Source organism: Plasmodium sp. gorilla clade G2, assembly GCF_900097015.1.
Source record: "Plasmodium sp. gorilla clade G2 genome assembly, chromosome: 7".
NCBI classification, from domain to species: domain Eukaryota; phylum Apicomplexa; class Aconoidasida; order Haemosporida; family Plasmodiidae; genus Plasmodium; species Plasmodium adleri (nom. inval.).
Genome location: NC_041699.1, coordinates 625001 through 648553, shown reverse-complemented (window position 1 = coordinate 648553; position 23553 = coordinate 625001). Strand labels below are relative to the sequence as shown.

General features: G+C 18.5%; 8 protein-coding genes across 8 annotated transcripts in view; 1 reads left to right on the top strand and 7 right to left on the bottom strand.

Moving 5' to 3' along the window:
* Positions 1-223: 223 nt before the first annotated feature.
* On the bottom strand, positions 224-1192 carry PADL01_0714900 (drug metabolite transporter, putative; the record flags this gene model as incomplete). Its single annotated transcript, XM_028681182.1, has 1 exon — positions 224-1192. The coding sequence occupies one exon, from the start codon at positions 1190-1192 to the stop codon at positions 224-226; it is 969 nt and encodes a 322-aa protein (XP_028537585.1).
* A 2661-nt stretch (positions 1193-3853) lies between these two features.
* On the top strand, positions 3854-5066 carry PADL01_0714800 (eukaryotic translation initiation factor 3 37.28 kDa subunit, putative; the record flags this gene model as incomplete). The annotated part of the gene is made up of 3 exons (XM_028681180.1): positions 3854-3943; positions 4095-4140; positions 4219-5066. The coding sequence occupies 3 exons, from the start codon at positions 3854-3856 to the stop codon at positions 5064-5066; spliced, it is 984 nt and encodes a 327-aa protein (XP_028537584.1).
* A 547-nt stretch (positions 5067-5613) lies between these two features.
* PADL01_0714700 (conserved Plasmodium protein, unknown function) lies at positions 5614-8727 on the bottom strand (the record flags this gene model as incomplete). The annotated part of the gene is made up of 1 exon (XM_028681179.1): positions 5614-8727. One exon carries the CDS (start codon positions 8725-8727, stop codon positions 5614-5616), a length of 3114 nt encoding a protein of 1037 aa, XP_028537583.1.
* Positions 8728-9516: 789 nt separating this feature from the next.
* On the bottom strand, positions 9517-11384 carry PADL01_0714600 (cysteine desulfurase; the record flags this gene model as incomplete). The annotated part of the gene is made up of 2 exons (XM_028681178.1): positions 9517-10866; positions 11094-11384. 2 exons carry the CDS (start codon positions 11382-11384, stop codon positions 9517-9519), a joined length of 1641 nt encoding a protein of 546 aa, XP_028537582.1.
* Positions 11385-11859: 475 nt separating this feature from the next.
* PADL01_0714500 (conserved Plasmodium protein, unknown function) lies at positions 11860-14742 on the bottom strand (the record flags this gene model as incomplete). The annotated part of the gene is made up of 10 exons (XM_028681177.1): positions 11860-12027; positions 12163-12262; positions 12391-12515; positions 12617-12823; positions 12952-13045; positions 13204-13344; positions 13466-13581; positions 13701-13843; positions 14284-14501; positions 14717-14742. The coding sequence occupies 10 exons, from the start codon at positions 14740-14742 to the stop codon at positions 11860-11862; spliced, it is 1338 nt and encodes a 445-aa protein (XP_028537581.1).
* Positions 14743-14974: 232 nt separating this feature from the next.
* Positions 14975-16547, bottom strand: PADL01_0714400 (transcription initiation factor IIA subunit 1, putative; the record flags this gene model as incomplete). The annotated part of the gene is made up of 10 exons (XM_028681176.1): positions 14975-15028; positions 15118-15189; positions 15365-15456; positions 15546-15581; positions 15677-15736; positions 15834-15874; positions 16033-16049; positions 16176-16214; positions 16306-16364; positions 16493-16547. The coding sequence occupies 10 exons, from the start codon at positions 16545-16547 to the stop codon at positions 14975-14977; spliced, it is 525 nt and encodes a 174-aa protein (XP_028537580.1).
* Positions 16548-17566: 1019 nt separating this feature from the next.
* On the bottom strand, positions 17567-19252 carry PADL01_0714300 (conserved Plasmodium protein, unknown function; the record flags this gene model as incomplete). Its single annotated transcript, XM_028681175.1, has 2 exons — positions 17567-17702; positions 17808-19252. The coding sequence occupies 2 exons, from the start codon at positions 19250-19252 to the stop codon at positions 17567-17569; spliced, it is 1581 nt and encodes a 526-aa protein (XP_028537579.1).
* A 2091-nt stretch (positions 19253-21343) lies between these two features.
* The window catches only part of PADL01_0714200 (conserved Plasmodium protein, unknown function), a gene marked incomplete at both ends in the record, with an annotated part of 2463 nt that continues 253 nt past the window's right edge, over positions 21344-23553 (bottom strand). Inside the window, one exon of the mRNA XM_028681174.1 lies at positions 21344-23553. This exon is cut by the window's right edge and continues 253 nt beyond it. Within this exon, the coding sequence (XP_028537578.1) occupies positions 21344-23553 (2210 nt within the window).

Sequence of the window (23553 nt, the reverse complement as noted above, 5' to 3'; positions counted from 1 at the left end):
ATATATATATATATATATATATATATTGATGTATTAGTATTGTTATTTTTTCTTTTAATACTTATGAACAGTCAGGTAAAAAAAAAAAAAAAAAAAAAAAAATTAGCTAGAAAAGTCAGGATTTTTTTTTTTTTTCTTTGATTACTATTATTTTTATCTGACCATTCATAAATATACAAAATGGCTATATATAACATCATTTCCACTTCATTCGACACATATATTATAACATCAATTTTGCTTTTTTTGGTAAATAAAACTTGCTGGTAACTAACAAAAGGTATTCGTTATAAGAATATATGAGGACTCCTAGAATACAAAAAAAAACTGATAAGGAGGAATGAAAAGTTAAACATTGTTTTGGATCATATTTACAAAAAAAAATATGACTGAATAAAAAAATTATGGCTACTTTGAGTCCTTTCAAAATACCTATAGACAAAGAGCCACTAATTTTCATAATATACCACAAGGTAGATGAAGTAATAAAATTAAATACGAAAAGAAAAAAAAAGCTGAGTCCAATAGTTTGTATATTTCCTTGTTTTTTTTTTATATTATTTATAATTAAATGTTCAAAATTTGGTATCGTCCATATAAGTGTCCATATAAAAATAAATCCAAAACAAAAGAGTCCCATTAAACAGACAATATTCTGTCCTTCCATTTGATGCATATATTTTTCATTTAATACAAATGTTAATCCCATAAGGATATTACTAAGAAATATTAATACAATACCAATAATTTCTTCTTTATTTATTTCAATCTTTAAATTATTTGATTTTATGGCAATACCAAAGGTAATTAATAAAATTCCTAATAATTGAATATGATTGATTTTTTTATTTAATAAAAGTTTTCTCCACATAGCTGTAAATATTAAAGTACAGCTATCTATAATAATATATAAAGAGGACCCTGCATAAATTAATCCAATTTTTTTTAACACTTGATTCACTACATCTAATAAAGAAACAAAGAATATTTTCATCCATTGACATTCCATTAATTTTTGTTTCTTAGGAAGAAAACCAACAATAATCATAGATAAATAATGTGGAATTAAAAAAATAAAAGTACTGGAATTACCACACCCATTATATTTTATAATGTCAATTAAAAGTGGTTGAAAACAATAACTGATCAAAAATAATATAAATGTTGTACTAAATATAATTTCATTTTTCATTGTTACATGTAAGGGGGAGGGGCCTTTAACACATTTATTTTTTCTTCCTATAATTGGAAATTATATGTATATATATATATATATATATATATATATATATATATATTTATATATATATATATGACAAATGTGATAAATACAATATAATGTAACAAGTATATTATTATTATAATTAATACACCAATAACTAGTATTATGTCTATATATTTTTTTTTAAAGGTATGTATTTGTTAATGTCTCTCTTAAATCTTCTTATAACTGTGTTCCTAAATTTGTATGTTTGTAATTTCTATATGTGTGTTTATGTTAATATTTTATTTATTTATTTATTTATTTATTTATTTATTTTATCTCTCTTTCTGTCTCTGTTTATTTTTAAGCATGTTAATATGTAAGGCATAATGTGTAATTAAATAAAATTAATGAAAAGAAATATCATTTTTTTTTTTTTTTTTTTGTTTTAATTTGGTATATACAAAATATGCTTTTTACATTAATACAAGGTTGTGCATAGGATGACAAACGTGAAAATAAATATAAATATAAAAATATATATATATATATATATATATATATTTATATATATATATTACCATTTAAAACGTATTTACAATAATATATGATGACACAATATGTATACACGCATAAATAGGTACATTTATAAATATTACTAATTACAAAAAAAAAAAAAAAAAAAAAAAAAAAAAAAAAAATGATTCGCTATATAATAATACTATAGATAATGAAGAATATAGAAAAATGTATGAATATACATTATATAAAATATAAATGAAAAATAAAGATAAACATATATATATTTTTTAGGACTGTCGCTTTTTATTTTAATTTATATAATTTAGGATATGCATGAATTATATATTCTAATAAAAACAAATAATTCATATATATATATATATATATATATATATATATTTATACATATAGTTATATATAGATGTAGTTCAATATGAAATTATTGAATTTAAAAATGATATATTAAATGTTAAGTATATTTGTGGAAACACAATAGATTTATATATAAATGTATATATATATTTGCAATACATATATAAAATAATTACGTTATATTATTTTTATTTTTATATTGTTTTGTTTGTGTTCTTTTTTTTTTTTTTTTTTTTTTTTTTTCTTTTTATTTCTTTGTGTTGCTTTGATTTGCCTTATGTTCCTTGTGTTTTATTTTACTTTATATTTTATTTTTCTTTGTTATATATTTTTCCCCTTTAAACAAAAAAAAAATTAAAAGTATATTTTTTTATTAAAAAGTATAATTATTAATATTAAAAGATATGGCTTAATTTTTAAAGAATAATATATAAATAAATTATATATAAATATATTATTTATATATAATATAATATATGTGAAGAATAATGATAATATTATCAAGAACCATAAATATGTATACATATATATAAATAATATGTATATAGATTATACATTATATATATATAATAATATTACTATATATTATATATATATAATATGTATTTGTATATGTATTTAATATTGCTCCATTTTTAATCTCTACATAATATTTATATATATATGTATTAATTTTTTTTAATGTATATATTTTTTTTTCCTATCCTTGAAATAATACATATTATATATATATAATCTATAGTAAGATTTAATAAATTCATATATATATTCATAATAAATAATAATATATATATAATATAAAAATTATATTGTTCATATTATGTATATATAAATGTATATATATATATATATATATAATATAATACATATTATTATATTATTATATTATCATTTTTTTTGTTATTGATTTTTTTTTTTTTTTTTTTTTTTTTTGTTAATTGAATAATATAATATATTGTATGATCCCATACATCTTTATCAAATATTTATAACTATTATATATATAATAGTGCATTGGAATAATAACATATATATATATATATATATAATAATATATATATCTTATAAAATTATAAAAATAAAAAGAACACAAATAATATATTAATATATATAATAATTACATAAGAAATATCTACATTTAGTGATATAATAATAATAATAATTTATATGTAAGTATAAAGATCTAAAACTTTTAAGAAGAAATTTGAAATGTTTAATAAATAAAATATTTTATTAACAATATATATATATATATATGTAATACGAACTTACATACATACATATATATATATATATATATATATATATATTTATATATATATATTTACATACCTATGTATTTATAAATATCCTTTTTTATGTTTTAAATATTTTTGTTTTTCATTTTTTCCTTGTATATTATGTTCTGTAAGTAGAGAAAAAATGATTCATAAAGGAGAACAAAAATATTAGGTGAATGTTAGAATAAAGAAAAATATAAAATTAAATTGAGTATATTTTAATTATTCAAGTGTTACTATATTATATAAATAGATAGATACATATATGTATATATGTATGTATGTATGTATGTATTTGTTGTATATATTATTTAGTTAAGAAGCAAAATACCATTAAATATTAAAAAAGAGAATTACAAGTTAATCATTTAAAACCTTAAAAAAAAAATATATATATATATATATATATACATATATATATTATAAATACGTTTATATTATTAATATACTCTTGAGAAAAAAAAAAAAAAAAAAAATGAAGAGAAAATATTTGTCAGGACATAATCGTCCCTTAACGCATGTAAATACAAATTATGATGGTGATTTGTTATTTACAACAGGAAGGGTAAGAAAAATCAAAAAAATAAAAAAAAAAAAATAAAAAATAAAAAATAAAAAATAAATGGATAATATATATAAGTGGATTAATCAGGATTTATAATATGACATATTATTATATAATATTATTTCATTTATATTTTATTTTTATTTTTTAGGATAAAAAGTTTATATTGTGGAGAGTTTCAGATGGGACTCAAATAGGTAAGAACATAAAGAGTTCATATGAACAATGTGTATAGTAATATATATATATATATATATATATATATCATTTTATAGGATTATATGAATGTAGTGGTGCTGTTTATAACTCTGATGTGACATATGACAGTAAAAGAATAGTGTGTTCGTCTGCTGCTAATAAGGTTTATTTATTTGATGTATATACAGGAGAAGCTTTAAAAATAATTGAAGAGAATGGTCCAGTAAGATTTGTTGAATTTAATAAAGATCCATTAGATCAGAATAAGATAGTAGTAGCACATGATAGATTAAAATCAGATCATAAAAGATCGATTAAATTATATGATTTAAAGAGTGATAATTTAATATGGAAACAAGATCATGAAAGTAGATGTATACAAGTTCGATGGTGTTTTTTTGATAAACTTATTTTATCAGCACATGAAAATGGAGAAATTGTTATATGGAATGCTGAAGATGGACATCAAATACGTAAATTCCAAGCACATTCAAAAGAAGTTACAAATTTATCATTTGATAAAGATAGAATGTTGATGTTAAGTTCATCACTTGATGGAACTGCAAAATTAAGAGATGGTGTAAATTTTGAAATTATAAATGAATATAAAACAGATAGACCTTTAAATACATGTGATATTTCTCCATTATTTAAAAATGAAAATAATCCTAAAAATCATATAATACTTGCTGGAGGACAAGCTGCTGAACATGTCACAACTACAGCATCAGGAGAAGGAAAATTTCAAACACTTCTATATGATATCATACATTCAAATGAATTAGGTAGTATAAAAGGACATTTTGGACCTGTACATTCAATCAAATTCTTACCACATGGTGATGGTTTTGTATCAGGGGGAGAAGATGGATTTGCAAGAATTTATCATTTCGACAATGATTATTTTATAGGAAAATATGATTAATTTTTTTTTTTTTTTAAAATAAAAATTATTATATCCTCATTTTTTTTTTTATAATATAATATAACTGACAATGAATTAATAAAATAACATAATTCACACGACACAGTAAATATATAAATAAATAAATATATATATATATATAAATATATATATATATATATATATATGTACATATAATTTTTATAATTTATTTTTTTATTTTTAAGTAAAAATTATTGAAAAAAAAAATATATAAAATCAAACAAACAAATAAATAAACAAATAAATAAACAAATAAACTAAAAAAAAAAAAAAAAAAAAAAAAAAAAAAATATATAAATATTATTTTGAATTGTTTTATGTATATTTTTTAAAAATAATGAAAATGTACCAACACATAGACAAATAAATAAATAAAAATGAATAAATAAATAAATAAATAACATTTATGCTGACACAAAAAAATGGTTTCTATATATATATATATATCCTCATTTGACAATAATATTATGTGCAATTTTTTTTTTATTTTTTTTTATTTTTTTTTATTTTATTTTATTTTATTTTTTCAATCATCATATATGGAAAGAAATTGCTGGACTGAAGTACCCCTTTTATAGTTTTGAAAATATTTTGCCGGCTTAGAATATTTTGTGCTATCTTTTTTAATTATAATATCCTTCTTATACTTATAATCATTTATTAAGTAATTTATACTCTCCTCTATTTTCTTCTCTTTATTGTAATCATTTATAGACATTTCATTTTTATAAATATTCTTTCGTTGTATTTTTATAAGTTCTAATTTGTTTATATCAAAAGGGACTGGCTGCTTCATAATTGGATCGTGACAAAGAATTATGAATTCAGAATTTTTCATACAACTAAAATATTTATCATAATCAATATTTTCTTCATATTTTATTTTTTTATTTATTGTTTTATTTTTATTTATTGTTTTATTTTTCGTGTGAACCAATTTAATATATCTATCCACCTTTCTTATAACCCTTTCGTGAAATAAATAATGTCTTACATTTATATTATCATAAAATTTATTCAATACAATTAAAAAATCTAACATTTGTCTTCCTCCCCTTGATAAAATTATATTCCACATAGGCAAAAACAATCTAAGTAATTCTTCATCAAATTCTTGTTCATTAAATATGTTAATAACTGGTTTATATAAATTATTTTTATTGTTCATATTTATATCACTTTTTATAATATCCTTACTATTTGAAAAGCTTATAGAATTTTTTTTTTTTTTTTTTTTATTTATATGTTTTATATTGCATAAATTCTTGTAATTATTTTTTGCACTCTTATAAAAATATATTAAAATTATATAGTATAACATCACAGGTTCAAATAAAGGCACACTCTTCAATATAAAATTTAAGTAGGCTACACATTTTGTCATATCCTTTTTAATACATAATAAATAAAAACAATAATGATAAATTTTATTTTTTGTCATATTTTTAAAGGTCAACATATAATCTGTATTGTTGTATAGAAATAATGAATATATATTATTTAACAACTTATCATCATTATATTTGTTATTATATATAAATATTGTTATAAACATTATATAGTCAACATAAGAAGAAAAATTCAATAATGAAAATTTATATGTTTCTATATCATAACATAAACGATTACATATATATCCCAAAACAGATGGGTGCACAAACAATTGCTCTTTATTTAAAATTTCACATAAAAAAAACATTTCCTTGTAAGACATATTTTTTATTATATCTTCATAGGATATTAATAAAGTACATAATCCTTTTAACAAATTTTTATTATTCACAAAAAATTTGTCATCATTATTATCATTTTTAACAAAATTTCCTTTTTTTTTTTTTTTTTTATATATCTCACCATCCTTTTCTTCTACTAAATTGTAGTTCATATAATCATTCTCATAATTTTTACAAATTAAATGAAACAACAGAGTAGCGTTTTCTAACGAAAATTTATGTATGTTATATAAAAATATATGCAAAAATGGAATGTTACCATAATAATTTTGTTCATTCAACACTTGAGCTATTTTTAATAAACAACCTATATCATACGTTGTTAAAAAAGTGTCCTTTAACTGATACTCATATATACTTATTTTATCTTTCAAAAATATTTGATCTAACTCGCTCAAACTATTTAAATAATATAAAATTTCTGAACATTCATGCAGAGTTAAATCCATGGCAAGATCCACCAAAATTATGCTAATTCTATTTGCAACTTTTTTTATACAAGGATATATCTCATAATAACTCACAATATATTTAAGGATACTCAAAATGTTTTTTCCATTCAATTCTATATATTTATCATAGTCAATAAGGGAATGGTCTATTTTTTTAGAGGCTCTCATTTTTCTCTTAATAAATGATTCTGAATGTTCATGTTTTTTTTCCGAAGGGTTATCCGAAAAAAAAGAATTTTTTTTTTGGCTATTTTGTTCATGTGAATATATTTCACTTTGGCTATTTTGTTCACGTGAATATTTTTCATTTTGGCTATTTTGTACATATAAATATTTTTCACTTTGGCTATTTTGTTCATGTGGATATTTTTCACTTTGGCTATTTTGTACATATAAATATTTTTCACTTTGGCTATTTTGTTCATGTGAATATTCTTCACTTTGTTTATCTTTTTCATGTGAATATATTTTATGTTTTCTTTTTTGAGAATATGTTATATTTCTTTGATTCACTTTATGTATGTCAAAAATGTAGAGGAGGAATTCATTCCAGTATTCTACGAAAGGGTTTTGTTTCAATGAGAAGTAGGAGAGTGCGGCACAAACTAAACCAATATCATTGAAAGAAAAATAGTTGATTTTATCAATACAGAATTTATTTAAAAGTTCAATAAAATTTTTTTGTGAATAATAAATATGATGTGCATAATTATGTTTGACAAAAAGAATATGGTTTATATTGTATAGTTGACAATGTTTGATATGAATATTATTATAATTATTACTATTATTATTATTATTACTATTATAATTATTACTATTATTACTATTATTATTATTGTTTTGTTCATTTGTTTGGTTATTATTTAATATTTGGTTTAAATCACGATATGTATTTTTTACTAAAATATAGAATATATATAGGAAATGTCTTGGTTCCATATTTTCAAAAAAAGCATTAATATATGAATATAGAAAATTAAAAAAGGTACTATTTCTTTTATTCATAACTTGTAAAGCAATAGATAATAAATATACATTAATATGATCATAACATTTGTTATAAAAAAGAATATTTTTTTTATTGTTCTTAATGTATGTATGAGATTTTGAAGAATTGGTGGACAAAGAAGTATCATTTTGATTATCTATATTAACTAAATTAAATTTAAAAATCATATTTTTTATTCTATTCCAAATATATTCATGTGTTATTTTCTTTTTTATAATTTTATTCAATAATTTGTTTATATCTTTTTCATTCATATATGCTTCATCTTTCTTAAATAAATAACTTCCTAAACGAATTCGATCTTTATCTATTTGTTTATCACATCGGTGTATTAAACTTTTATACTTTATATAAATATCATTCTTATCATTGTATTTGTATACATCGATTTTTTTTTTTATGGAATCTTTCAAAATTTTCAATTCATTTTTGCATTTGGTCATAATATATATCACTGTTGACACACAAAGAAATAAAATAAATAAATAAATAAATAAATATAAATATATATATATATATATGTATAATAAAATATTTGAAATAGTGAAAGAATTATATGATATACTTTATCACAAGTATTACCAAAAAAAAAGAAAAAAAAAATTAATTAAAAACATTTTTGTTGATTTATAGAATAAGGCATTATATTTTATCTACATTATAATTATAATATATTATATATACATTAAATTAAATGATTTAAATAAATCGGAACAAAAAGGAATATTATAGATAAATAATTATTTTATATATGATACAGTTAAAAAAAAAAAAAAAAGTTATTAACCAAAAAATGAGATATTATAGAAAGAAAATATATATATATATAAAATGAAAAATTAAAAATAAAGAATGCACATAGATATATTATATATATATGTGCTCACTAATTAAGTATTATTCAACACAAATAATATATATATATATATAATATATGTATAAATAATACTTAATGAACAACTAAAAAAATATATATATATATATATATATATATGAATGAATATATTATATATATATATATATATGAATGAATATATTATATATATATATATATGTGTGATGAATAAATATAAATAAGCTAACAAATTATTTAACAAATGTTAAACAAATAAAACTAAAATGAAATAAAATAAAATACTTAAAAGAAAAAAATATCAAGATATTTATATAAAAAAGAAACAAAACAATTACAAACTATTTAATTTAAAATATATATATATATATATTTATATTTATTTATTTTTAATTTTATTTAACATGAATGATGTTGAGGCAATATGTTGTGCCAAATATTTGATTTCCTCTGGTGTGTTATAAAAATATATAGATATTCTTGATGTATCTGAAACTTTTAAATAATATTTATGTAGTAAGGAAGCACAATGATGACCTGCTCTTATACATATATTTTTAAAATCTAAAAAAGTAATCAAATCAAAAGAAGAGAATTTATTTGACCATAATGGTAATATACCAATTTTTTTAAGACGATATTTTCTTGTGTCATGTATATATATTTTTAACATATCTTCTTCTGAATGAAGATATTCTGTTTGTTTAGACTGTTTTATATTATGATCATTTATATAATTGGGTTGATTGTTATTATATATGTTTATTTGATCCTGTTTTTGCATATTCGATTTGTAATTAAGATTTTCTTTATTGTTAGATAAGTTTAGATTAGGTAATTGAATAAAATGATTTTTGAAATATTCTTTCATATAATATATTAACAAATCATATAAATACATTTCATATTGATATACATAGTTCCAATTAATTTTTTTTAAAAATTCAAGAGATATGCCCATAGATAATATTCCAGCAATATTTTGTGTTCCTGATTCTAATAATTCTGATAAAGATGTAACAAATTTTGATTTATATTTGCATACATCAGTTATTATATTACTACCATATAACAATGGCTTAAATTTATATTTTGATGATATTTCTTTATTTATAAAAATAAAACCTGTACCTAATGATGCACAGAATTTATGACCAGATGTTATTAATATATCTGGACAAGATTTATTTTTTTTCATTTTCTTTATATCATATTTTATATGAGCAAAACTTTGAGATGCATCTATTATTATAATTATATTAGGATTTACTTTTTTTATTTTTTTTATTATTTTTTCAATATTTTGGATATTACCAATTACATTAGATGCATGACATATTGATATTACTTTTGTATTTTCATTAATATTACTAATTAATTTTTTTATATTTATATAACCACTTTTATTTAAAGAAATATATTTTATTCTACCTTTCTTTTCTTTATTTATATATTCTTGCCATGGAACTATATTTGAATGATGTTCTAAATATGATAAATATATTTCATCTTCTTCTCTTTTAATTATTTCATCCATTATCATTTTACATACAATATTTAAACCATATGTACTTCCATTCGTAAAAATTATATTATCATTTTTCTCACAATTTATATACTCTCTTATGGTCTCTCTTACATTTTCATAATTATTTGTGGCATTCTGACTTAGCTTGTAAATCCCTCGATGAATATTAGAGTTCTCCTTCTTATAAAACTCACTCATTTTCTGAAAGGAAAAAAAAAAAAAAATATATATATATATATATATATATATATATATCATATGTGTTAAGATAAAGGAGTTCATAGAAACCAAACATATCAATTCTCCTTTCTTTCATAAAGACAAAATAAAATATAAACATTTATTCATCACACTAAAAAATATATATTATATATATATATATATATATATATATATATATATATAGTATTACTTCTTCATTTTATTACCTCTATCACACAACTTGGTTTGTGAGTTGTAGCTGCGCTGTCAAAATATATCAACGAATTATTTTCCTTAAAAAAAGGAAAATGTTCTCTTACATTTTTAAAATAATCTATTATATGATTATCTATATATGGCTTTTCATCTTTTGTCAATCTTAACTTTATATTAGGATTCTTTCGTATCGATTTCACAATATACATAGAACGATTATCATTATTTCTTATATAGCAAAAAGAAAAAGGAAGAAATATAAAAAATAAATACATGTAGAGACATCTATGGCCTCTTAACATAGTTCTATTTATATAAATATATAAATATATATATATTTATATATATATAATTACTATATACCTTTATTATTATTTTGTTATTTTTTTTTTTTTTTAATTAATTGGGGATAACATAATAGAAAATATTTATAAAGCATAAAAAATAAAGGAAAAAAAAAAAAAAAAAAAAAAAAAAATATTTATATATAAATATTTTGTGTATATTAAAATAAATAAATAAAAACAAAGCAGGAACAAATTAAAACTTATAAAAAAAAAAAAAAAAAAAGGTAATATATATATATAAATATATATATATACATATATATTATCATAAAGTGGGAATTATATTCACTTGAAAAAAATTATAAAAATATAATATATATATATATATTTATATATGTGTGTTTTTTAAAAAATATTGTTCACATATAATTTTATGTTGATTCTTTTATTTTTTTTGTGACTTATTCTTCATTTATTATTTTTTTTTTTTTTATGACTCGCTAAATTCCTTTGCTTGTCGCAAACAATATTCCAAATTTTTAAAAAAACAAAACGACCAGAATATTTTTATCCTCTTTAAATATTTGTTAATTAATTTTTTGAATTTAACGTCGACATTTTTATTAAATGCAAAGACGTGATGGGTATTACCAACAACCTAAATGAAAATATACAAATGGATGTATATTTTTGTGGCATATTAAATGGGGAACAAAAAAATAAATAAATAAATATAAATATATATATATATTTATATTTATATGTATTATTTTTTTTTATATTTTATATTTACCAGATCTGGTTTTTCTTTTATTTTTAAAATATTTTGAAGGAAGTAATTTATTTCAATAGTTGATAAGGTGTGGTCACATTCTGTGCTTAAAAATCTTAAGCTGTTAAAAGGATTATTTTTTAAGAACATTACATACATATATATTATATATATATATATGTGCATATGTGTGATGTAAATATTTATAATTATATATAATTCTTTATAATTTTATTATTTTATTTTTACCGTGTTTGAAAAATATCCTTATCATCCTCTTCTTCTCTTCGAATACAATTGGGGAATATATTACTGTCATATAAAAGTGAAATGATTTTGTGTTTTTCATTTTTTTTAACTAACAGTAGTGATTCCTACAAAAAAATAAAATAATAAATAAATAAATAAATAAATATATAAATATATAAATATACACATACATACAATATATACATATTATCCTTATTTATATTACCAACGAATGAGAGAGAGGCAATACATTTTTTTTAAAACACACATTTGTTATCCTTATTTTGCTAGTGACATATTTTGATAAATATTGAAGCAAAATATGTTTTTTTTTTTTTTCCATTTTTGACTTTTTTAAAAAATATTTTAATTCCAAAGGATTGAGACATAAAATGATTTCATTGCATTTTATAACTTCTCTACCCAGCAACAACTAACCAAAAAAATAAAATAAAATAAAATAAAATAAAAAAAAAAAAAAATAATACCACATATATACATATATATATATATATACAACCAGTTATGTGTTACTCATTTTTTCGTATTATATTTTCTTACCCTTGTCCTATTTTGTTTCACTTTTATTTGAATATTATTATTATGGTTTATTATTCTCATGTTATCTTTGAATTTTAAATGTTCTACTAAGGCACTGAAAAAAGGAAAATAAAGTAAAAAATTAAACAGTAAAGTAAAAAAATAAAATAAAAAAACCTTCATATGTGTATAAATAAAATTTCTTTTTCATCTTTATTTATCATTCATGTTTCCTTTTTTTTTTTTTTTTTTTTTTTTTTTTCTTGTCCCTACCTTGTTAATACATTGTTCCCTCCCATAAATCGAAATATTTTTTGCTTCTTCGAAATAAATAACGAAGCCTTTTTTGAAAACAAAAACTTTATTAAAGATTTCTTACCTTCTATCTTTTCAACAAACTGGGGAAAGAAAGATCTAAAAAATAAAATAAAAAAAAAAAAAGTAAAAAAAAAATACTTTTATAAGTATGTTATGTATATACTATATATATATATATATACACTTTCTTGTCTTCATATTTTTTTTTTATGTATACCTCATCAACACATTTTGGGGGGAGTAATTAAAATAATGGTAACAGTATGGAGTGATCAAATTTTCACATATTTTCTTATCAAAATGTTTAAGTAAAAAATTATTCAAAGTTTCATTCTTCAAAAAAAATAATAATTAAGCAAAATTAAATTAAATATATATATATATGAAATATTTTGAATATATTTCTTACTACACATATATCATGCACTCATATAATATACTTCTATTATTACCTTGCCAATATTTATAGACTTATTGGAAAAATAATCCTTCAACAAATTATAAATTATTCTAAATAAATATTTATTAATCTTGTACTTTCTTTCCTTCACATCCAAAAAGGAAATGTTGTTTGAATATCTATTACGCTCAACAACTGGAAGGCAAAAATAATAAGAATAAGGAAAAAAAGGGAAATGTACAAATAATGTGTATAAATAAAAATAAATAAATATATATATATATATATAAATATGAATGGTACAGGTAAATATATACAAATGTTAAAATGCACATAATAATACATATGAACAGTTCAGGTGAAAACATTAAAATGTACATAATAATATATATGAACAGTTCAGGTGAAAACATTAAAATGTACATAATAATACATATGAAATGTTCAGGTAAATACAGACATCATAAGTACAAATTATTATTTCTCATTTAATTATTACATGAACTGTATACAAATTTAATTTATAGAAAAAAAAAAAAAAAATACATCTTAAGATAAAAGTATAATATATATATATATATATATATTTACATTTATGTTTATTTAATATTTCTTATAATTAAAAGTGTGTGTACCTTTTGGCTTTAAATGTAATTTTGTTAGAAGGGATAGAGCTAAGTAAGACTCATCACTGAGAGCAAATGTGTAATGTCCCTTTTCAATTACATTTTTTTTATGATGATAGGAATTTATAGAGTTTATACTTTTGTTTGTTAATAGTAGGTTCACATTTAACTTTTTACATTGTAAAAAATAACATAGGGATAACGAATCTAAGTTATTACCAATTACGCTAAGGAAAATACAAAATAAAAAATAAAAAAATATATATATTATTTATGTATATCATATATATTATATATATATGTATGTAATATTTTATTCTATAATATATACAAAAAAAGTATATCTATCTAACTTTACGATGTAACATGTACATAATCACATTATATAAAATGATTGTTATTATATATAGATATATGGAGTTTTCTTTTTTTTTTTTTTAACCTTATATTTTTAACATTTTTTATCATAATGTTTTATGTGGTAATAATTATAAAAAAAATATAAATGAAAATATAAATATAAATAAAAAAAAAAAAAAAAAAAAAAAAAATATATATATAAAAAAAAATATACATATATATATATTTTTTACATGTACCATATGAATGGTGAAAAATATATTTTGTCAAAGTGATATAAAATATAAATTTTTAAAAAAAGGCAAAAATACATATATGCATATTTTTAAACATTTTCATCTTAAAATTCCAATTCTCCTTGTAAGCCGTGAAAAAACATTTCCTTCCCATCAATCTGTTAAAAATGTAAATATTTAAATAATGTAAACAAAAAATAATAAAATAAAAAGAAATAAAAAATAAAAAATAAAAATTTTAAATTACCTTCATAAGTCCACCTTTAAGTTTAATTTTCCAGTTACTTCCAACATTTCTTCTACCACAAGGTTTAGATATCTATTTTATAAAAATAAAAAAAAAAATACACACATATATATACATATATATAAAATATATGGGACATGCCCATATTAAAACCATAAAATGGTGATGTTGAAGAGTCCACCTTTTTATATGGACTTAAAAAAAAAAAAAAAAAAAAAAAAAAAAAACTTATATCTTTAAAATATACCTTATCACAAACTCCTATTATTATATTATTAGTTTCTGGGTCAACGTCACTTAAATCACTTATGGAAATATTGTCCAGATCATTTAATTCATCTAAACAGAGGGGAAAAAAAAAAAAAAATATATATATATATAATATATATTAATATATATATATATTTATATATTTATAACAAATATACCTTCTTCCGCTGGATCATTTTCAACTTCTTCTTGAACTGAGTGAAATGAGAAAAAAATAAACAAATAAATAAACAAAATAAATAAAATTCAAAAAAAAAAAAAAAAAAAAAAAATGTTCACGTCAACTTACACTCTACTATTTCTTTTTCTTCAACATCGGCATCTTCAAATTCGTCATCATCAAAATCGTCTATAAAAAAAAAAAAAAAAAAAAAAAAAATGAATAAACTCCAAAAAATATACTAGCACATACATATATATATATATATATATATATGTTAACTTACCGCTTAATTGTATTTTGCTATTTTTGTTTTCCTTTTTGTTCCTTTATTATAAAAATGAAGGATGAAACGTAAAATGTATGGATTTATATAAGTAGGAAAAGTAAATGTATGAATAAAGAAATATATAAATATAAATATAAATAAATAAATAAATATATATATATATATATATGTATGTATGTATGTATGTATCTATTACGAGGCTAATCCAAGTTCCTACAAAAATGTAAATAAAAATATGTATTGATAATATAACTTGAAAAGAATATGATATATGCATAAACAGTTATATGTATATATATATATATATATATATATATTTTGTTTAGAATGAAAGTCTACCTTGTTTCTTAATTTTTGCTCATATATTTTTATCCACCTCTAAAAAAAAAAAAGGACAAGTAAACATATATACATATATATATAATATATATATCATTTCTTTATTTTCAATTTATAATTTAGTTCTTACCGTTTTTATTGCTTCCAATATTCTTGCATTATAAAACTGACCACAATTTTTTATTGTGCCTGTTTTAGTTTTACAACAAAAATAAAATATAAAAACCCAGTTGATATTATCACATTGATATATATATATATATATGTATGTGTTATGTTTTATTTTATTTTTTTAATATGTTCTTTATACAACTTACTGTCAATAATCTTTTTATGAATTTCCTTTAAATCAGAATCACTTAATAAAGACATTTTTTTTTTTTTTATAAGTAAAATAAAGAATACTTAACTTAATATTATATGGGTATGTTTATTTTTTTGTTCGTCCTATTAAATTTTATAATTATAAAACTTTAAATATATAACATGCTTAAATAAGAAAAAAAAAAAAAAATTACAAATAATAATTAATAAATAAATAAACATGTAATGTATATATATATATATATATATCATATAAGCGATAAAATTAAAATATGTGTAAATATCTATTTAAGAAAAAAAAAAAAAAAAAAAAGAGGAACCACTATTTGTTTATTTAGATATTATTTTTTTTGATTTAATATAAAAAATGTATAAGTATAAAACAGATGAACTTTTTCGATTCTTGTGATATTATATTGTATTATTTCATTTATTTATTATTTTTTTTTTTTTTTTGAGAGATTGTACTTGTTAGAAAAGTTTACAAGCATATAAAGAATATATATAATATAATACATAAGATATGCTATATATGTTTATATTATTTATTTATATTATTAATTATTTTTATAATAATATAAAAACGTTAACTGAAAGGTTGTTGTATTGAAAAAAAAAAAAAAATTATTTGCATCTTTTGCAAAAAAAAAAAAAAAAATAAATAAAAAAAAAAAATAATCCTATATAAATAAATATATATAAAAAAATATATATATATAAAAATATATATGTATATTTATATATTTATATATTTGTATGTATAATTTTTTTTTTTTTTTTTTCTTATAAGTGTTGACATGTATACATTTATATATATATATATATATATATATCCATTCTCATGTATATATATTTATTTTTGTGTGTATTTTCTTTAAAATGATTATATTGTTTATTCTTATATTTTAATCATATTAATAGAACTAGAAAATATTAAGAAATGTAAGTATATTTTTAAAAAGGGGGAAAAAAAAAAAAAAAAAAAAAAAAATTAATATATATAAATATATATATATATATATATATATATTATTTTTTTATATTTTTTTTTTTTTTTATATGAACAATTATGAAAATATTTCTTCATAGTTTGTATTATCAACTACATTTGTTAAGAAAGAATAAGTGACAGTATCACAAATAAAATTGTTGTTATTGCTATTCCTTAGTAGTTGAAACATTTGTCTGCTTATAATATCATTCCTAAAATAAAAAATAAATAAATAAATATATATATATATATATATAAAATATATAAAATATTTAAAATACATAACATATTTAAAATATATATATTTTTTATATTACTTTAATAAATCCTTCGATATAGATAACAATGATGATTTTGATTGTAAGGCACAGTTATTATTTTTTAAGAAGAGCATATAATTATAATCAAGGAAACATGTATCCTTATTATCAATATTTACATAAGTACATTTTTTAAAACTATTACATTTATCTTCATTATCTGAAAAATTATGACATTCGATTTTATCTTCACTGTTCATTTTTATGTCATCAAAAATTTTTTTTGATAATTCTTCTTCACTAAGATTAAAGATATTATCATCAAAAAAGGATTGATCCTTATTTTGTTCTTTGTTTTGAATATTTGAATCATGAGAATTATCATAATAAGAATTCTCCTTATTATTATTATCATTATGATTATCATTTGTATTGTTGTGTGGGTGTATGGCTGTTTCTCTATCAGTTTGTATATTCATTACATCATCAATATTATTTAAAAGTGAATCTTCAAAATTTAAATAATCCATAAAATTTTCTAATAGATTATCTTCATTATATTTTTCATCTGATGGGATATGCATTTTAATTTCTTGTTCAACATTTGTGATTTTATTTATATCATTTTCATCTTTATTCATTGTTGAGTTCTTATTATCATTCTGTGTTATTTCTTCTAGAACATAAACATTATTTCCATCAGTTAAAACAATTCTTTGTTTATCATTTCCATCTTCTACAGATTGTAAATATAAAGCATCTACACCATCATCACTGTTGTAACTATTATTATTACTACTATCATCATCATAATTATAAAATTCTTGAATGATATTCATATTCCTTACTAAATTATTATCCACATTATTATTACTATTATTATTATTATTGTCGTGTAGTTTTATGTTTCTTTCGTTTTCATTTATGTTTTGTTTTTCTTCCATACTAGATTCAAAATTCATAACATTATCATTTGTGTTATTATCATTAATATCATTCATATTATTATCATTAATATCATTCATATTATTATCATTTATCTTATCTGACATATTTGTTGTATCATCCATTCTTTCAATTTCCTTTGCCTTCATAATTTTCTCACAATAAAATGGAGAACAATTTTCTTCAAGTTCTATTTGATAATCTTTATTCTCACCTTCATTATCTGCATTTAAATTTTCTAAAAAATTCAAAGTACTATTGTTAATTACATCAACAAGAAACTTACTATTCATATCTGATAATATTTCTCCTCTTATAAAGTTCTTGTTCTCATCAAAGAAATTATCTCTTTCTATTTCTTCTTCATTCTTATTGTTTTGTTTGAAAAAGTTCTTAAGTGATTCATCAAATTTTGTTTCACCTTGAAATAGTGAAGAATTTGTTGATTTAGTTTCATGAGGTGATATCTCACTTGCACTGATTTCAATACATTCAACTTTTTCTTTGATAAGAGCAGCAATTGCAGCTACAAAAAAGGAAGCTCCCCACACTTTCATTGTAATAATAAATATATAAATATATATTATATGTTTTTATATATTTATATTTTTATATTTTTATATTTTTATATATTTTTATTGTTTCAATCGTGTGATATATTTAATACAAAAAATATTTATCCAAGCACATTCAAATGTTTACGTTCTTAAAATTTTTTTTTTTTTTTTTTTTTTTTTTTTTTTTTTTTTTTATTCTTAAAAATAATAAGATAAAGTCGTAACAATTCAGAGTTATAAATAATATTATATTAATATATCACGCATAAGGTGTTTCTCTTTTTTTTTCTTTATTTTTAAAAATTTCAATACATATATTTTATTTTATATTATATTATATTATATATATATAATTATATTTATAAAATAAATAAATATATATTATATATATATAATATATAATAATGAAAGTTCAAGTTCTCAATTCCAAGATACTTAAAATATTTTATTAGTAAAATAAAATAAATATTATATATATAATATATATATTTAATATAATATATATGTAATATTTCTTTTAAAATTTAAATAATTAGCACATTTGAAAAAATAAAAAAATAAAAATATATAATATTTTATTTTTAAAATATTTTGAAATGTGTTTTTCTTAAGAGGCTTTAAAAAATATTATACATATATAATATTATATATATATATATATATATTTTTATATATGTTCTTTTTTTTTTTTTAGAGAGAAAAAAAATTATACATATAAATAAATATATTAATATATATTGATATTTTTTATAAGATACTTATATAAGTGTGCAATAAGAACATAAAATAAAAAAATATATAATATATATATATATTATATATATATGAAATAATAATTATAAAAAAAAATAAAATCTCATGTACACAATGATAAAATTATTAATGTTTAATTTTTTCCATTTTTTTTTTTTTTTTTACTTTTCCTTTTGACTTAATATCGGTTTAAAAAAAAAAAAAAAAAAAAATACATAAATAGATAAATAAATAAATAAATAAATAGATAAATAGTTAAGGTCACAATATAATGTTTTTACAAATAAGAATGGATACAAAATTGTGAATATAAACATATATATGTGTAAATATATATAAATATATATATATATAATATATATATATTATATATATGTGGTAATATTTTTTGTTCTTGTGAAATATATGAAAAGGGGAAATTCTTTTGGTCCACCCCCTACTTAAGGCATCAAAAAAAATATAAATATATAAATATAAATATAAATATATATTTAAATATATTTATATATATAAATACATTTATATATTTATATATTTAACATTGTGTGCTTATTTAATATTTTTCATTTTTTTTTTTTTAAGTGTTCCATTAGTTTTATTGAAGATAAAATAATATAAAATGGAAAAAAGTGTATTTGAGTTTAATATTTTTTATTCATATTTATATGTGTACTTTTTTTGTGTATTTTCAAAAGGTCTTTTTTTTTAAAAAATAAAATATATATATATGACACATATATAATATATATATATTTTTTTTATTTTTTATTTTTAAAAAAAAATCATGTTATCATATTTTGATGGTTTCCCTTATATATATATATATAAAATTTCGTATGAAAAAATTCTTTAAAAGTTACCAATAAAAGTATAGGATCTTGAAATATAAAAACTTTTGTTTCTTATTTAAAAAACACATATATATGTAAATATATAAAATATATAAAATATATATATTATATATATATAATTCATTTTGAACATACAAATGAATGCAAATAGGTACAAATAAAAACACAAATATATACAAATGTAAAAAAAAACATATATACATAAAATATATATATTATATATATATATATATACAAATAAAAAAATATAAATAAATATAATACACAAATAAACATATACTTATATAAATATTACCAGATAAAAATTAAAAAAAATTATAAACATATAAACACACATATATATATATATATATAATATATACATCCATATTGTATATACAAAATAAACACGGGTAAGTACTTTTACTCTTTTTCCTTCTCTTCAAAAAAAAAAAAAAAAAAAAAAAAAAAAATTTGACTTCTTTATTTTTTATAATTTTTTTTTTTTTTAATTCTCAACTTGTACATAGACATATTCCTGAATATATCTACTTCTGTAGTGTCTTTTTTGTGATTCTTTAAAATTGTTTATATCGAATATGTCACAATTATTTTCACATGTATAAATTGCAAGATAAGCAAACTTTGAATTTAAGGCTATATTATTATCAACTTGTATATTTTTTTTTATTGTTAAGAAATTAATAATGGTAGATAGAACTTGAAATTCAAATACTTTTCTTCTCTTACAAATATGACAACGAGGAACATTATTACTATTAAATGGATTATAAATATGATTCATAATATTATTGTGAACATTATTATTTGTAATTGGTAACTCTGATATATTATTTCTATTACTATTATATATATCACATGATGAATATAAAGCAGTACCATTATATGAATATCTAATAAATTGACTTGGAAATCGTTGAATCTTTTTTATATAATTTTTAAAAACCTTATCAATATTTCTTGTATTCTCAATATCTCTTTGTATTTGTTCAAACGCTTTCATTTCACTAATGTCTAAATCTATTTCTTCTGCATCTTCTTTATTCTGTTCTTTCTCATTAAATGAATAATTAGTGTTACTATAAATATTTATTTTATTATAATCCACAATATTAATGTTATTGTTGTTAATATTTTTATTATTCACACTATTATTATTCATACTATTATTATTCATACTATTATTATTCACACTATTATTATTCACACTATTATTATTCACACTATTATTATTCACACTATTATTATTCATACTATTATTATTCCCTTTGATATTATTATTATTCATATGATCCGTTTTGTTTGTATCTCCACTTTCATACATTTCAGATGCATGATCTAAGGATACATTATTCGTAGTATATTCATCATTATTAATTGTATTTATATTTTCATTACATAAAACATTTACATTTGTCATCCTAGAATTATCATTTTCTTTTCTATTCATTTGAAGAACATAAGTCCCACCTTTATTATTAGCATGTTCATCATTTGAATCTGCTCCATAAATATCTGAAAACATTTCACTCCCTGTACTACTACTTTCACAATCATCCTCATCACTAATATATATTTTATGTTCTTGAAATATTATATGCTTCTTAAGTTTACAACGTTTATGTTTTTTATGTTTATTTATACAAGGAATACCACATATATTACAACAAAAATAATATTCTAAAGATTTATCAAAAATGTTTTTATCTTTTTTTATTAATGTCATATAATAATCTGTTACTAAAATAGAATCTTTCTTTTTCATATCAGAACTTACAATAAAATTATTACTATTATTAAGATATATATTATTATTATTATGTATAATATTATTATTATTATTATGATCTATAATACTATCCTTATGTGTAACAATTTTATTATTACAATTTTGATTTTCTATTTTTTTCATACAAGATATATTAAAATTGTTTCCCTTCTTTTCTTCTTCATCCTCCTTCACATTCATAATAATATTATTTACAACATGATCCTTCTTATTATCATCATTATTTATATATAGATTTATTTCTTTTTCTCTTTTTTCTAATGGCCTCTGTTCATTATTTGTATCATCAGATTCGTTGAATGGATTTGTAGTATGATCAGATTCATTTATTTGATTTGTAGTATCGTCTGATTCATTTATATTATTTGATGTCTCTTCTGATTCATTTAAATTATTTCCTGTGGGTTCAAAACTATTAGAATGATTATTACTATTCAGGGTTTCTATAACATTAAAGGTTTCATTACTACTGAAAATTACACTGCTATTCATATCTGTCAGATGTGCATTATCAATATTTTTATTTATCAAATCATTATTATTATTATTATAATTATTATTTGTAGATGTTGAATTTTTTATATTCTCTTCACTATCACTCATCTTATTATTATTCATCTCATTATTATTCATCTTATTATTATTCATCTTATTATTATTCATCTCATTATTATTCATCTCATCATCACTCATCTCATTTTTATTCATCTCATTATTATTCATCTCATTATCTGTGTCATCCGATTCAGTATTTAAATTATTTGTATCATCAGAAGGTATCAATTCCTCATTTTCATTTGTTGGGTCATCCATATAATTTGAATCTTGTAAATAATAATTATAAAATGGATTATTTCTAGGTAACTGGGTTCTAAAACATTTGGCTTGATCACCACAATGTATACATA